Raw genomic sequence first — 16187 nt, forward strand, 5'->3', positions numbered from 1 at the left:
CCATTTGCAGCATCTTGCAATTATGTGACTGTGTTTTACAACGATTTTGCCAGAAACTGGCATTGACTTCTAGCTTTCAACAAAACCTCACCTTTACTTCATTTAATCACATGGATTCACTTAACAAGCACTGCAAAAAAAGGGTTGTAAAAGCAGATCAGTCACATGGCTATCATTAGTTACAATGATAAAACATTGAATAATAGACTTGGATGGGACCTCAGAGATCTTCTAGCCCAACCCTCTGCTTGAGCAGGAGACCCAGGATGAGCAGGCTCCATAACGGTTGTAACTCAAGGACTACCTGTATCCCATTCATCTGCTTCCCCTCCTTTGTTTCAGCAGTGTATTTTCTTTTGATAGTGACAATAGAAATAGTGAATAGAGACCACAGAGTAAAGATTTCATACTATAGCTGTTTCCCCGCTGCAGCCAGAAAAGCCTTTATGAGAATTAGGAAGTTTTATAAACAACAGCTGTTTTTCTATGTGTACTGCTTTGGATAGTTGCGTTGCTTTTAATTTGACTCCCCTCCCCACTTTGGCAGTCAATAAGAACTAGAAGCTTTGGTTGTAGTAATAAAACTAAATAGCTCAGATGACTGACTTTTGTGTCCTGTAATAATGAGGCATGTTACATTGTTTGCATAACTGCTTTTGTTCTGCAGTGTTTGGTCTTATTATTCTAGCCTTGGGAATGATAATTCCCAGTCCACTCAGGTTTCTGAGGTCCTGCTTCACAAACATTTTTTCCAGGCGTATGCTCTAAAGTAGTGAGTTGATTTTAAAAACAGAAGCGTATGCTTCTGGGAAACATTAAGACCAGCAAAATCTAATTTATAACTTACAGAGACTGCATTTTCTATAATTTTATGGATGCAACATGTTTTGAATAACCTAGTCTTTATGGCTCTTTTTTTCTGTTTTTTCCTCCTCCTCCTCCTCCTCCTCCTCCTCCTCCTCCTCCTCCTCCTCCTCCTCCTCCTCCTCCTCCTCCTCCTCCTCCTCCTCCTCCTCCTCCTCCTCCTCCTCTCAGGAAACCCTACTTGTCTGGAAACCCTCCAGATGGGATTATTCTGGCTTTCTGCCCCAAAGTCTAACAGATCTCTCTAAACTTGTCCAAGAGAACTCTGTGATGTTGACATGGGTCCACAAAATACAGGAATCTGCGTAGTCTCAGAGGAGACCATTTCTCCAACTGGAAGATGAGATAATTGCATTATTTAAAGAAGGAGATGGGGGAACGTAACATTCCAAATGCATCCTTGAAGCATATAGGTCGTCTGAACGCATCCTAGCAAACCAGACAGGCCTGGTTATTTTGTATACAAACTTCCCAGGCAGGCAGCCAACTCAGGTCCTTGCAGGCTTATGATGCTGCCAGTGGTTTATTCCATCCAACCAAGACGATTGCACAATCAGGATTAAACCAGCCATTGACGCTGTTCCTGTGCTTGTGTTAAACTGGTACGTTGGTTTCTTTTGCTAAGTTTGCTGATGTAAAAAAGAGATAAGAGGGGTGAGCCTGTTCAAGCCCGTGGGAAGGAAGGCTGGTGCATTTTATTGATTGATTGATTGAATGATTGATTGATTGATTTGATTTCTCAATCGCTTGCAAGATAATAGGTGTAAGTATAAACATGAGTAAGAATACAGGAAATAGGTACAAATAAATGGGGACAATAGGACAGGGACAGGAGGCACGATGGTGCACTTATGCATGCCCTTTACAGACCTCTTAGGAATGGGGTGAGGTCAATAGTGGATAGTTTGAGGTTAAAGGAGGGGGGGGTTAGAGGATGTAACAACAGAGTCAGGTAGTGCATTCCAGGCATTGACCACTCTGTGGCTGAAGTCGTCCTTTCTGCAATCGAGTCTGAAGCGGTTTACATTGAGTTTGTATCTGTTGTGTGCTCTTGTGTTGTTGTGGTTGAAACTGAAGTAGTCATTGACTGGTAGGACAATGTAGCAGATAATTTGTGTGCTATGCTTAAGTCTAACCATAGGCAGCATAGTTCAAGGTTGTCTAAGCCCAAAATCTCAGGCCTGGTGATATAGGGTATTCTGTTGCGAGCAGAGGAGTGTGGTACTCTTCTCGTGAAATACTTCTGGACTCTCTCGATTGTATTAATGTCCGATATGTAGTGTGGATTCCAGATTGATGAGCTGTATTCGAGTATTGGTCTGGCAAAAGTTTCATATGCTCTAGTTTGCAATTCGATATTTCCGGAGGAGAAGCTTTGTAAGCTTAGATTTACAACTCTCAATGCCTTTTTGGCAATGCTGTTACAGTGAGCTCTGGCGCTTAGGTCTTTTGATATGAAAACTCCAAGGCCCTTGACAGAGTGAGGATCATCAACGAGGTCATATCCACCTAGTTTGTATTTGGTGTACTGATTTTTTTTTTTACCAATGTGTAGGACAGAACATTAGTTGGTCAAGATTTGGAGTTGCCAGATGTTTGACCATTCAGACACATAATCAAAGTTGCTTTGAAGGATAGTAGCATTGTTGGTGGTGTTGAATAGTTTTATGTCATCCGCAAAGAGGACACAGTTGCTTATAAGGTGATCGCAAAGGTCATTTATATAGAGTATAAAGAGTGTGGGTCCTAGAATGCTGCATTGGGAGGCACCGCTGTTAACTGGAGCAGGGTTTGATATAGCGCTCCCTATTTTTACTATTTGTTGCCTATTTGACAGTAACGCAGTAATCCACTTATAAAGGGATCCGGAAATGCTGTAAGAGTTTAGTTTTAACAGTAGTTTGTCATGTACTACTGAATCAAAGGCTTTGCAGAAGTCTATGTAAATTGCGTCTACAGCTTTACCCTGGTCAAGTAGAGTAGTCCATATGTTTTTGCAGTGTAGGAGTTGAAGATTGCAGGACAATTTTTTCCTGAAACCAAATTGATTTTTGAAGAGTAGGTTGCTTGACTCTAAGTGGAGAGTGATGAATTGGTTAATGATTGATTCCATGACTTTGCACGTGACACAACACAGTGAGATTGGTCTGTAGTTTTCAACCAGACTGGGGTCACCTTTTCTGAAGATAGGGATGACCCTAAGGACCATAGGTTTGGTAAGGAGCTGGTTCTGAATGATATCTCATATATAATGCTTAGGGGTTTCGATATGGCAAAGGAGAGCTTTTTTAAGAAGTATGCACATAATCCATCAGGACCAATAGATAGGGATGGTTTTAGGTTCGTAGTGCCTTTTCTACATTATCTTCTGTAAAGTTAATATGTAGTAGGTCATTACAGTTAGTTGTGGTACGACTAGGAAATGAGGGGCATGAACCATTGCTGTTTACAAAGACTGAACTGAAGAATGTGTTGAAGAGATTGGTCTTAACAGCTTCATTGTTGCAGTCTTTCCCATTTGGTCCTTTTAGGGATGGGATGATTCTTGAGTCTTTAAGTTTGGTGTTAACAAAATTGTAGAAGGCACAGGTGGATTTTGTATGTAGGAGGTTTTCCTCTTGCTTGCGGTGGTAATTTGTGCATTCTGCACTTATCTGTCAGCATAGGGTGTTGCATTGGTTTTTAAAGCTTGCTACATAGCTAGTTTTGTCTTTACGCCATAGCGATCTTTTTTTTAAATTGAAGTTTCCTTATTGTTATGGGTAATTTGTTTTTTTGTTTTTGTTTTGGGGGTTACTAATGGTACATATAGTTTAATGACTCTTTCAAGTTCAAACAAGAATGCATTATAATGGTCTTCTGTAGTATTACAGCTAGAGAACAGAATGTGCCAATCAAGAGATGATAGGTCAGCATCTATGAGATCATAATTGGCTTTTTTGAAGTTGTATTTTGGGGATCCATCATTATGATCCTTTTCATGAGGGCGTAAATTGAGACAAAAGTCGATCATACTGTGGTCACTGTTTGAAAAGGGTTCTTGTATTTGTAGGCCATATATTGAGTTTGAGCTGTTGCAGAAGATAAGGTCGAGGCAGTTATTGAGTCTAGTGTTGTTAGTTACTAATTGATCCAGTCCCAGTGTAGTAACAGCATTGTACCGGGTTGCATGTATGGGTTCAGATGTACATTCATTTAGGGTCCAATTTATAAGAGGTAGATTGAAGTCACCAAGGAAAGTAAGAGGGTGAGGGCAAGAGGCAGCCCACGTTAGCAGTAAAGTTAGCTTGTTTGCATGAACTATGTCATAATCAGGGGCTCTGTAGCATAGTAAGAAGCGGATTGTGGTATTTAAGGACAGTTTCCAAGCAACCAAATATTGGAGTCGACTCCTTTGTTTTCAAGACAATGGTCTCTGTCCTTAAATACCACAATGGTCTCTGGAAGAGCAAGTTCCTGTGTAATTTGAATCTTTTTTAGATTTAGGGATTTTTTGTAGAAGATAGCAACTCCACCTCCTCTATGGATTTCGTGATCTGACCAATAAACGTGATATTCACTGACTGTGGTAATGGAGTCTGGAAAAGATTCATTTAACCATGTCTCACTGGCAATATAATGTCGAATGTGGTCGTGCCTAATAAGATGAGGAATTCATGCATTTTGCTTGCGAGGCTTCTTGCATTAAGTAGTTTGCATTTTAGATATGTAGTAGTGGGTCTGGAGGAAGTAAGGGCCGTGCATGCCTAATGTTGGATGTTGGGGTGATGGTTATTGGGATATATGTTGAAGATCTTGCTTTTGATACATTCTGTGCAGTAGTTAATGTATAGGTTAGTATTTCCTTGTTCATGGAGTCTTTTGAGCTCAGAGCGTAGTTCACAGGATCGTACACGTTGCTGTAAGGTTAGGTCAGGGCGAGAATGGAGGTTCTTATGGTTGGTGTTGCTTTTGGTGAGTGAATTTATAGTGTAAATGAATTTACGTTTGCTTGATTCATTTTTGCAAATGACCCTGCAGAGGTGTGGGGCCACCAAGCTGTCACTGTTTTTGAACTCTGGGCCAATGCGGGAAATATCAAGTATTTCATCAAGGGAGATGGTTGATGCTTGATAGTCACTGATGATGTTGCGGACAATTGTGATGTCATCATTGTCATTGTTGTCCTCTAGACCAAATAAGATGGCATTTGGACGCTTCCGTTTGCGCTCAACAGCTTCTTTGATGAGGATTGGGATATCATTATTTGTTGGATTTGTGGTTTTTTTGTGGATTGGGTTGGAATTGTTGGGTAGAGATGTGGTTTGTAGCTATTGGATGGTCAGTTTTTTGTGTTGTGTCTTTTTTTTCAAGGTTAGTTAATCTTTCTTTTAAAGTGTCCAGGGATGCTACTATGGTGTCAAGGGATGTTATTCGTGTTTCTATGGTATCACCTCTTTTAAACAGGGCAATATATTTGTTCAGTTTGGGTCTGCATGATGGGCAGAAATATTGAAATGCATGGTTGGATGACTCTAGGAATGAGTCCTTTGCTTGGGTAATCCCAAGCAGCCATGGTGAGCATAGTTGTCACATAGGGAACATTTGGTGTGTCAGATGATGCTCCATTCAAAATCCAAGAAAGAAATACTTAGACTCCATTAAGTAGAGAAAAGATATCTTTTACTGAAAGTCAAGTGGTAGCAACAAAAGAATTCTGAATCTCAGAAAATGAGCGTGTAAATCACATATACAAAGTGATGGCAATGTTCCCACCCCCAATAGTTCAATTGGCTCATCCAATTAAAAGTTGTGTATAGCATCCTGTGGGCATCTCCAGGTGGTGATGAGGCCTCTGTCCGTTGACCTTGACATATTTTGATAAAGAGTCGCGGCTGCGCATGGCATAGGATAGAAGCCTAAGCAAGAATCTTCCCCCCACCTTATACAGTTCTGTTTTGTAACACCTCCAGCTAGCTTCCCATAACCATGTCCCCACTCCTCCCCCCATTACTTATGACAGCTGAAAGGAGCAAAGCAAAGGAAGAAAATTTTGAAGGCTGACATTCGGCCCTCCTGCAAAAGAGGTGTTAGTCCTATAAAAGATAAAAATAGAAGATAACAGAAAATATACATGTAACAGCATAATACTATATTTTAGGGTTTATCAGGATATTTAGTACGAAATGTCTTGATAAACTTAGGAGCTCTAACATCCTTCTCATTCACCTATTCAGACTGGGAAGGAGGAAAATGTTTCCAAACAACCAAATATTGGAGTTGACCCCTTTGTTTTCGAGAATCCAAAATTTCTTTAACTTCAAAATGTTGTTCACCTTAAATTAGCAATGGCACGGGGGGGATCGACCTGGGTCGGTCTCAAGTCGGAGGTATGTTCAGATTTTAATAAACTAACATGGAAGACAGAGTGGATCCGTTGGAGGGTTTTAGGTAATTTCAGTTGGTCTGCCACAGGGTTCACAATTTGTTCAATTGGGAAAGGTCCAACATACTTAGATCCAAGCTTTTTTGACTTTTGTGTGGTCTGCAAATATCTGGTGAATAAAAAGACCTTGTCACCAACTTGATATGGTTTTTGTGGAGTTCTCTTTTTATCTGCAAATTTTTTATGGGCTTGATGAGCATCGTCTAATACTTTACAGGTAACGAGCCAGGTAAGCTGGAGCTGTGTTATCCATTCATCTAATGACTGAATGTTTGGTTTCTCCTGTGGAAACTCGGGTATGGGTACAAAGTCTTGTCCTGAAGCCACTTTAAATGGAGTAAACCCAGTACTACTACGTACCGAATCATTATATGCCACCTCAGCGAATGGCAGTAGGTCAGCCCAATCATCTTGCTGATAATTTATATAACATCTAAGATACTGTTCCAATACCAAATCAGTCCTCTCACAAGCCCCATTGGTTTGTGGGTGGTGGGCGGAGCTTAAGCCCTGGGTGGAGTCTGATAACTTCAGGAACTCCTTCCAAAAGTTTGAGGTAAACTGGACACCCCTGTCTGACATTATGCATTCAGGAACCCCATGTAACCTGTAGATATGTAAAATAAACAGTTTAGCCAACGTTTTTGCAGATGGGATTTTCGCACAAGGTATGAAATGTACCTGTTTGGAAAACAAATCTGTTACTACCCAAATAACTGTATTTCCCCCACTTTCAGGTAATTCCACTATAAAATCCATAGAGATTTTCTTCCATGGAGCAGTTGGTCTAGCTACATTTTGTAGTAAGCCTGCTGGTTTACCAGGAGGCCATTTGGCTGAGGCACAGATAGGACAGCTAGCCACATAAGTCTCAATGTCCTTTTTCAAGGTAAGCCACCAAAATTGCCTTTTAATCAAGTGTAAGGTCTTCATGAATCCAAAATGTCCAGCATAGAGTCATGAGCTTGCTGTAATATTTGGTTTCTCAGCTTTGCTGGCACATATAATTTGGCCCCAACCCATGCCAATCCATCTCTAACTGTACAGTTATTTGAGTGAGCAAGGAACCAATCATCAAGCTTTAGAGCTTCTTTTAATTGTGCAGTTAAATCATTTGATAAATCAACTTCCTTCTTTTTCTGGGCTCTGGTAACCACTGGAGCCACCAACTGTTTGGTTGGGACAATAGGCCGTATCACTTCTTGGCGAGCACTATTATATTGAGGTAATCTAGATAAAGCATCCGCCATGAAGTTCTTCCCCCCTGGAATGTACTTCAATGAAAAATTAAAGCATTTAAAGTACTGTGCCCAGTGAACTTGCTTGGGAGATAGCTTCCAAGGCGTTTTCAAAGCCTCCAAATTTTTATGATCCGTCCACACCTCAAATGGGTGTTTTGCCCCTTCTAGGAAATGCCTCCAGGTTAACAGAGCTCAGCGAACTGCAAAAGCTTCTTTTTCCCAGATGGCCCATCTTCTTTCAGTTTCAGTTAGTTTACGGGAAGTATATGCACACGGTTGCAGAGTCCCCGTCTTGTTTGCTTGTAGTAACACCACCCCAACTGCTACATCACTCGCATCGGCTTGGATTACAAAAGGAGCGTCCATGTCCGTGTGCTTGAGTACTGGTTCAGCAGCAAACAGTCGTTACAGCTTCTCAAAAGCAGCTTGGCACTTCATGGACCACTCCAGTGGTTTACTAGGCTTCGGTTTCACCTCCCCTTTGGTTTTTAGGAGATTTGTGATACGCATTGCAATATTCGCAAACGCAGGGGTAAATTGATGGTAAAAATTAGCAAATCACAAGAAACTTTGAAGTTGTTTCCTGGTGCGGGGAGGGGCCCATTCCAAAATGGCATGAACTTTCCCCAGATCCATTTCTATGCCATCATGTGATATGCGATAGCCTAAATAGTCAATTTTTTCCTGGTGGAATTCACACTTGGACAACTTTGCGTACAGTTCAGCAGCTCAAAGTTTTTCCAGAACTGACCGCACTAGTTTCACATGTTCATCATGAGTCTCCGTGTAGATAAGAATATCATTAAGATAAACCAACACCCCTTTGTATAAATGTTCATGCAACACCTGATTTATCATTTGCATGAATACTGCAGGGGCCCCCTGTAGGCCAAATGGAAGAACGTTGAATTGGAAATAGCCCATTGGGCAGTTAAAAGCACTTTTCCATTCATCCCCTTCCTTAATTTGAACTCGGTAGTATGCTTCTCTCAGGTCGAGTTTCGTAAATATTTTCCCTTTGGCCAAGTGGGCCAACATATCCTTCATCAAGGGGAGGGGGTACATGTTCTCCACCAAAATGGCGTTGAGGTTCCTATAGTCAACACATAAATGCAGAGAGCCATCTTCTCACAGAACAATACTGGGGCCGCTACTCGGGGCCTAGCAAGTTGGATGAAACCACGTTCCAAATTTTTTATCAATAAATGACCACAGCTCTTTTAGCTCCCGCGGTGTCATCGAGTACAGTTTCGGTTTTGGGAGTTTCACTCCTGGCAAAATTTCAATACTGCAATCTATTGAGCGATGGGGGGGGAGCTCGTCTGAGGCCTTTTCACTGAATACCTCCTTTAAGTTCCAATATTCCTCTGGAATTTTCTCCTCCCCCCTCAGATTCTCGGTGCCAGTGGAGGCCAGGTCTGTGGGATTCTTTGGTTTCGGTTGAGATTGCCGCTCCCCTTCTGGGGGTTGGTCAGTAAGTATGCGCAATGATCTCCACCTCCAGTCGACGTGGGGGTTCCATTTCCAGATCCAAGGCAAACCCAGTATTAGGGGGCACTCCATCCCAGGAGCCACAATAAAACAAAACATCTCTCTATGCTTCCCCATCATCATTTCTACTGGTTCTGTTATTAAATGTGCAGGGCCGCCCCCAGCTACCGATCCATCCAGTTGGCAAAAGGCTATGGGCATTTTTAAAGTCTTTAGCCTTAAGCCCATTTTCTCTACTACCTCTGAGCTGATTACGCACCTTGTGCACCCAGAGTCTAACAAGGCCAACATTTCCCCTTTGGCTCCTGACGTGGGTACCCTTAATCTCACTGGAATGGTCATAGGGCCCTTGTTTGGACTTACCAGTGAATCATCTTCCGTTTCGGATTCACTCTCTTCAGAAAAGGTTAGAGTTCCCAACTCCTCTCCTTTCGGAGGGGCGATCTCTACAACCTCCTCTGCTTTAAGCACCATTTTGCGAGGCTTTGCTGGGGTTTTTTCAGGTTTTCTTCCTCCTCCTGGTGCCCCCTTTGGTTCTAGCTTGGCATGACATTCTGCAGCCCGGTGACCTTCCTTCCCACATCGGAAGCATGCAGTGGTCTTGGGTTTTGCTGCCATCCCTCCCTTTTGAGGTTTTAAGGTTTCTCAAGGGCTGGTGGGGGAGGACTTGCTCCAACCAAGGCCCCCAGGCATCTGTTTTGGGTCAGATCAATTTCCACCTCTGCTGCCAGCACGTACCACAGCTGCAGCTCACTGGGGTCTCTTCTGGCAATACAGCTTTGATAAACATCTTCATTCAACCCATCTTTAAAAGCTTCTATCAGGGCTCCCTGGGACCAGCCTCGAATATGACACGCCAGCTCTCTAAATTCCTGGGTGTAGTCGGCCACTGATCTCCGCCCCTGATTTATGGTCTTCATCCTAATTCTGGCCTTACATTCAGCAAGTGGGTCTTCAAACCTGGCCCGCAGCGCAGTCATGAATAGGTCATAATTCATTAGCTGGGTGGGGCATTATCATTATGCAAAGTCACCATCCACTTTGCAGCTGTTCCCTCAAGAGCCCTGGTAACACATCTAACTTTGGCTGCTTCCGAGGAAAAATCCTCTCCATATTCCTCCATATGGCTCCAGACTTGTGCCAGAAAGAATCCTAACTCCTTGGGATCCCTCCCATATTTTACTTCCAACAGAGGCACCTTTGGAGTTCTATGCCTTCTGGCAATTACTCCCCCTGCCGGGGCCCCTGGGCTGCTACTGCCTGTTGCGCTGGCCCAGTTGATTTTTGGGGGTGGCTGCTCTGATTCTTCTGGCTGGGGCTGCCTCCCCCTCTTCCCTCTCATACCTTTGATCAGTCTGAGTTTCTCTGACAGCTTCATTTAGAAGATGCAGGGCTTGAATTAGTAAAAAATTCTTTCTTTCCTTCTCTTGCCATGGCTCTTCTCTTCCACGCCGACAGGTAGAGGAGGCTTTTCCTTAGGATTCTTCCAACCGACTCCCAGGGACCATTTGGGTTTTACAGCTGGTTTTTCGCCAAGACTTAATTCTGCTAACAAGTCCGTTTCCCCTGCCGCCTCTAACAGCAGGGAATCTGGTCCTCCACTCGCTCCCAGGTCTTCTTGATCGCTAGCTGGATTAGACATTGTGTTCAGACGCCCTCAGAAGAAAATTGATTAATTCTCCAGGTGGGCTGGTAAAGTCAGATTCAGAATAATGTCAGATGATGCTCCATTCAAAATCCAAGAAAGAAATACTTAGACTCCATTAATTAGAGAAATGATATCTTTGACTGGAAGTCAAGTGGTAGCAACAAAAGAATTCTGAATCTGAGAAAATGAGCGCGTAAATCACATATACAAAGTGATGGCAACGTTCCCACCCTCAATAGTTCAATTGGCTCATCCAATTAAAAGTTGTGTATAGCATCCTGTGGGCATCTCCAGGTGGTGATGAGGCCTCTGTCCGTTGACCTTGACATATTTTGATAAAGAGTTGCGGCTGCGCATAGCATAGGATAAAAGCCTAAGCAAGAACCTTCCCCCCCCCACCTTATACAGTTCTGTTTTGTAACACCTCCAGCTAGCTTCCCATAACCATGTCCCCCCTCCTTCCCCCATTATTTATGACAGCCGAAAGATGCAAAGCAAAGGAAGAAAATTTTGAAGGCTGACATGGTGGAATTTTCATTATCCTTTAGAGTTTCATTACATATAAGGCATGTGCAGGAGTCTTGTGGTTCATTGGTGGGGATTTCTTTCTCTTTAGGTTGTGGTTTGGCATTGAATTTTTTTCCTGGCATGGTAGGTTTGTTGAGGTGGTATGTTGATTAAATTGCTTAATGAAACAAGATATTTGGGCAATCAATATAGCCAATATCACACCAATTAATCAATTACAATAATCACTCTAGTCAAATAATTTTGCTAAGCAACAATCAGCCTAATCAATTAATTACACTAATTGCTAATCACACTGGTCAATTAAATTCACTAAATCACTAATTTTACTAATTAAATTGCATGAATAGCTGATCTTTTACACTGATCAGTAATCACACTATTTGCACTAAACACTATAATCACACTAATCAATCAAAACAATAAATCACTTAATCCATTGATAAATTATTTTATAGAAATTGATTTAGAGACATCATTATCTAATCATTGATCTAGGTCAGGAGGTAGAAAAGTTGTAAGTTTTGAGGTAATGAAGTAATCAGTGTTTAAGTATTAAAGTAATGAAGTAGTATTGAGGGTCAGCAAGTAAAGGGTTATTGCTTTGATGGCTGCTGTTATCTGATCCACTGGGTGAAACACGCTGTAAAAGCTGTAGGTCTGGAACATGCAGAAACAGGCTGTAAACAGGATGACTAAAAACATGCTGAATTATTGAAACAGAATAAAACATTTTCTCCGTTCAGGGAATCCTGTTTGGGGAACCACAGTTGACTCCATTCCCAACTGACTCGGTTCAAGACTCCACCCAAGGAATCTTAGAACTGGAAGAATCTTTAAAGTCATGTGGTTTATTTGATTAATGGCTACTAAGGAATTTTTTCCTGATGAGGTAGAAGTTGGAGAGAGATTGCTTGGAAAAATAGAGAATTGTGGGATTATTTTTCTAGCAAGATTGTTTCCTGTTAACAATAACAAAAACAGGAAGTTTTTCTTGCTGGGATCTAGACTGGCTGATTGTAAGTCCGTTCTGCTTGGCTTTCTGGCTGCCTCCAGGGAATTGTATTTATCCGGGGCTCGGAAAGATGAGTGGGGATTGGCTCTCTAATTGCCTCCTGGCTCTTTAATTGCCTCCTGGTATTTGCGCTCCGATGGAGCTCGGGGTTCAAGCATTACAGCTGCTGAGGAGGTTGCGGGAGATTGTCCAATGGCCCTGCCTCCGGGAAATTGCCCTGCCCCGCCTCTGGGGAATTGCACTTCGCAAGGGCTCAGGGATGGAAGGCTATGGCTGCTGGGGAAAGCTGCAGGAGCTTGCCAGAGGCTGCTTCACCGGGATTGGCTCCCAGGGGATCTTGGTTACTCACGGGAGCTTCAGCGCACGATTTCAGTCGACTTCTGGTGAAGGTGGAGATTTTAAAAGGATCTAAAAGGTGATAAGCTCTCCGGGAGCAAGAACCTCACCATCCTTGTTGGGCACCAGCTTGAAAAAAAGATTATAATCCTAATCTGCCCTTTGGTGTGTGGGAAGGACTCAGGAGTATTTCCAAAGAGGCTCTTGCACTGATAGTGTGTCCTGATCATCACATGCCCACAGGAAACCCAGCTGATTTTCCTCTGGCCAAGCTGCAAAACTTTTGCAACTCTAGAAAGTTTGAAAGTGAACTGTTTCCTCATTCACTGATTCAAGAGTCTCAGCTGCCTCTTACCACTGAAATCTGCTGTTGTTTAAGCAGCCTTTACCCAATCTTAATTCTCTTAAGCCGTTTGACAATACCAGTGGAAAAATAAATAAACAACCTCCAGGAAACCAAAACAGATGATTCCTCTGTTTTTTCAGCCAGAGCAACCAGGCTGAAAGACAACGATTTGTTCCCATCACACAGAGAGAGCCAAAGGTGAATGGGGAGAGGAATCCAGATCTCCCCTCATCCCAGCTCAATCCTTCCAGGTCTAGGGTCTTCCAGATCTTGGACTTTGATCCCCAGAATTCCCCAGCTAACCTGGCCTTTGATGAGAATTCTGGGGGTTGAAGTCCACACATCTGGGAGGTATCAAGGCTTGGGAAAAGTGTGCTGTAAATGCTACCCTATCGCTGGAAAAAATGAGTGCCGATTGCAGAATGGCTAAATAAGCATTGAGGCTGCAATGGAATATACAAGAGGTGAGCAGATTATTCTGGATGGTTGTATGTATCAGTCATCATTGTAATCAAAACGCTACAGATCTGTCAAGATCACAGCCAACAAGGATGAAGCAAATTGCAAGGAGGTTAAATGATTTAACCTTTTTGCCTTATAGATTTCAAAATGCCAAGCCAGGAGTCTCTCGGGACTTACCAGGATGAGGCTAACACAGGACAAGGTAAGTACATGTGGGGATTTTTAGAATCACAGGTGGGAACTTTTGTTGAGGGGGCGGGGAATACAGATTTTTGAACCATGAAATGTATATAACTGAAGTCATATTTTTTTTCCCCACGCTAAAACTTGTCCACAGCTTTAATTTAATTTCTAGTTGATGTAATCCAAAGTGTGCATGGGGGGGGGGGGCACTTTAGAAGCTTGAAAAACTTGATTTGGTTTGGAGATATGCCTTTACCAGCCTTGGTATTTCCTCCCTCGACCTGAAATTGGCAGACTTCGTTGGCAAACTTTTCTGTATTGTAATCAATAACAAGGAATCCTTTGTGCTGTCTCATTTTATGTGAGTCACTCACCCATCTAAGATCCCAAAGCGGTTGATATCTCATTGAAAGGTGTGTGTGTGGATCTCTTCCTCACATAAGATCCCACCTGTGGACCAGAGCTATGGAATCATAGAATCATAGGGCTGTAGGGGACCTTGGAGGTCTTCTAGTCCAACCCCCAACTCAAAGTAGGAGCTTTATGCCATCCCAATCAAATGGTTGTTTTTGAAAACCTCCAGCAATGGAGCACCTACAACTCCAGGAGGCAAGCTATTCCATTGATTAGTTGCTCTCACTGTCAAAAATTTTCTCCTTACTTCTAGGTTGGTTCGCTCCTTAACAAGCTTCCACCCATTGCTTCTTGTCCTGTCCTCTGGAGCTTTGGAGAATATGTCAGTCCCCACTTCTCTTGACAGTTTCTCAAGTATTAGAAGACAGTTACCCTGGTCCCCTCTAATCCTTCTCTCGAATAGGCTAGGCACGGCACACCTAGCTCCCTCAGCTATGTCTCCAGCTATTTCAAGATGGCTGTTCTTGGCTTTTTCTGAGCTCAGAAGGGAAACTGATAGCAGGGAGAGTTGGTTATGCATGCCTGTTGGGGGTTGGGGAAGACTGAGTGACAGTGAGATATTACAATTAATGGAGAATTTTCATTTACACATAGCCAATGATGATTTTGCTGGGGGCAGATCCTTTCTCAACTGGACCACAGAGGGCTATTGATTTTTGAGGCTCACAGCATCCACACATGGAGGATTGGGGTGATGCTGAGCTCCCAAATATTAGAGGTCTTGTGATCCCTGAACTTCTGCTTCCACTGAGTGAAACAGTCATCAACAGGCACATAGACATAAACAACTACTACATACTCTTCAAAGAAGACAAGGAAAAAGCCAAAAAGGAAACAAAAAGACCAAAACACTTCCTCACCAGCAATCAATACACAGATGAGCAGGGATGAACACCAAGAGTAACATTAGAATTACAATCAAGAAGCAAACAATTCCCCAATCAAGGAACTGCCAAACAAGCTAACAACAGCCCAACCAAGGAGCCATCAAGACCACTCCTACAAACACTGACATGACAAGCCACTACTATATAAATAAAACTTACGATGAACGGTTGCAGGAACTGGGCATGGCTAGTCTAGGGAAGAGAAGGACCAGGGGAGACATGATAGCAGTCTTCCAATATTTGAGGGGCTGCCACAGAGAGGAGGAAGGGGGTCAAGCTATCTTCCAAGGCACCTGAAGGCCAGGCAAGGAATAATGGATGGAAATTGAACAAGGAGAGATTCAACCTGGAAATAAGGAGAAACTTTCTGACAGTGAGAAACCAATGGAACAGTTGTGGGGGGAAGCTTTCAAGAAGAGACTGGACTGCCATCTGTCAAAAATGGTGTAGGGTTAGCTTGGGGGGGGGGGAGTTGGACTAGATGACCTACAAGGTCCCTTCCAACTCTGTTAATCTGTATCTGTATGAGATCAAACCCTACCCTCTACTAACACTGATGATGTTACCTAGTTTAAACATCTCCAAGAAAACAACCAAGCTCAGAAAGCACCAAGCACCTCACCTCAATCCTGAGCTACAAATATCCTCTTCCACTCTGGAAGATCCTGTGTGATGATCACTTAGAGACCTTTTTTCTTCCTGAGCATCCTTTCAGTGAGACTCCCATTGTTGCAAGGGATTCTTTGCCTTTTGAAGATCCCCTTCACCTCTCCCCCTCCCCAAGGCTCCTTTGAGATGGACCTCTGTGGATCCCTCCTCAGAAAAGTAGTTTTGAATGCATAACTGAACTTCATTGACACAGATTGTATTACAAAGGCAGTTGATTATACTTGGACTCGGTGGTCAAGATATTAACCACTTGTGTGGATGTTTAGTTTGGAGTGCAAATTGTGCTGACCATTACCAAGAGCATCCTTTTTGGAGAAAACGGCACAGAGACTCATTGACGTGCGACCACAATTGGGACCAGTATTTTCTGTCCTTTTCTTCCAGATTTTACCTGGGTGGTTAAGGCTAATAACCGAGCTTATCATGAACAAATTCGAAAGAGGCATCTCTGGTGTTTGAAGAAGAAAAAATATGCAGTAAGTCTTGATTGGAAGTCATGGGAGGGAGGGAGGGAGGAATAAAAATGTCAGGGATTTCAAATCCTCTTTATATTCTGGTTCTGTGTTTGTGTGTGTGTGTGTGTGTGTATACTTTGTGAGCCTCCCAGAAGCTAGCTAGTGTTTTTCCTTTCCTTTCCTTTTTCTTCCTTTTTCCTTTCCTTTCTTTTCCTTTCTTTTC

The 16187-nt window shown here is 42.7% G+C and overlaps 1 protein-coding gene across 5 annotated transcripts in view; it reads left to right on the forward strand.

The window, feature by feature from the left end:
- ATP8B3 (ATPase phospholipid transporting 8B3) overlaps positions 1-16187 on the forward strand; it is a 96555-nt gene that overhangs the window by 15857 nt on the left and 64511 nt on the right. Inside the window, exons 1-3 of one of the 5 annotated variants that reach the window (XM_087952599.1) lie at positions 11795-12216; positions 13496-13558; positions 15894-15985. In XM_087952599.1, the coding sequence (XP_087808725.1) occupies positions 12060-12216; positions 13496-13558; positions 15894-15985 (312 nt within the window). In that variant the 5' untranslated portion in view covers positions 11795-12059. Of the gene's footprint in view, positions 1-11794; positions 12217-12543; positions 12628-12891; positions 13359-13495; positions 13559-15893; positions 15986-16187 lie in introns of those variants that run through there. The other 4 variants (XM_087952601.1, XM_026681119.2, XM_087952600.1 and 1 more) reach the window with 4 other exon arrangements.

This window comes from Notechis scutatus, chromosome 1 (assembly GCF_049901735.1).
Source record: "Notechis scutatus isolate UNSWTSFEM ecotype Mainland chromosome 1, rNotScu1.2, whole genome shotgun sequence".
Classification (NCBI taxonomy): domain Eukaryota; kingdom Metazoa; phylum Chordata; class Lepidosauria; order Squamata; family Elapidae; genus Notechis; species Notechis scutatus.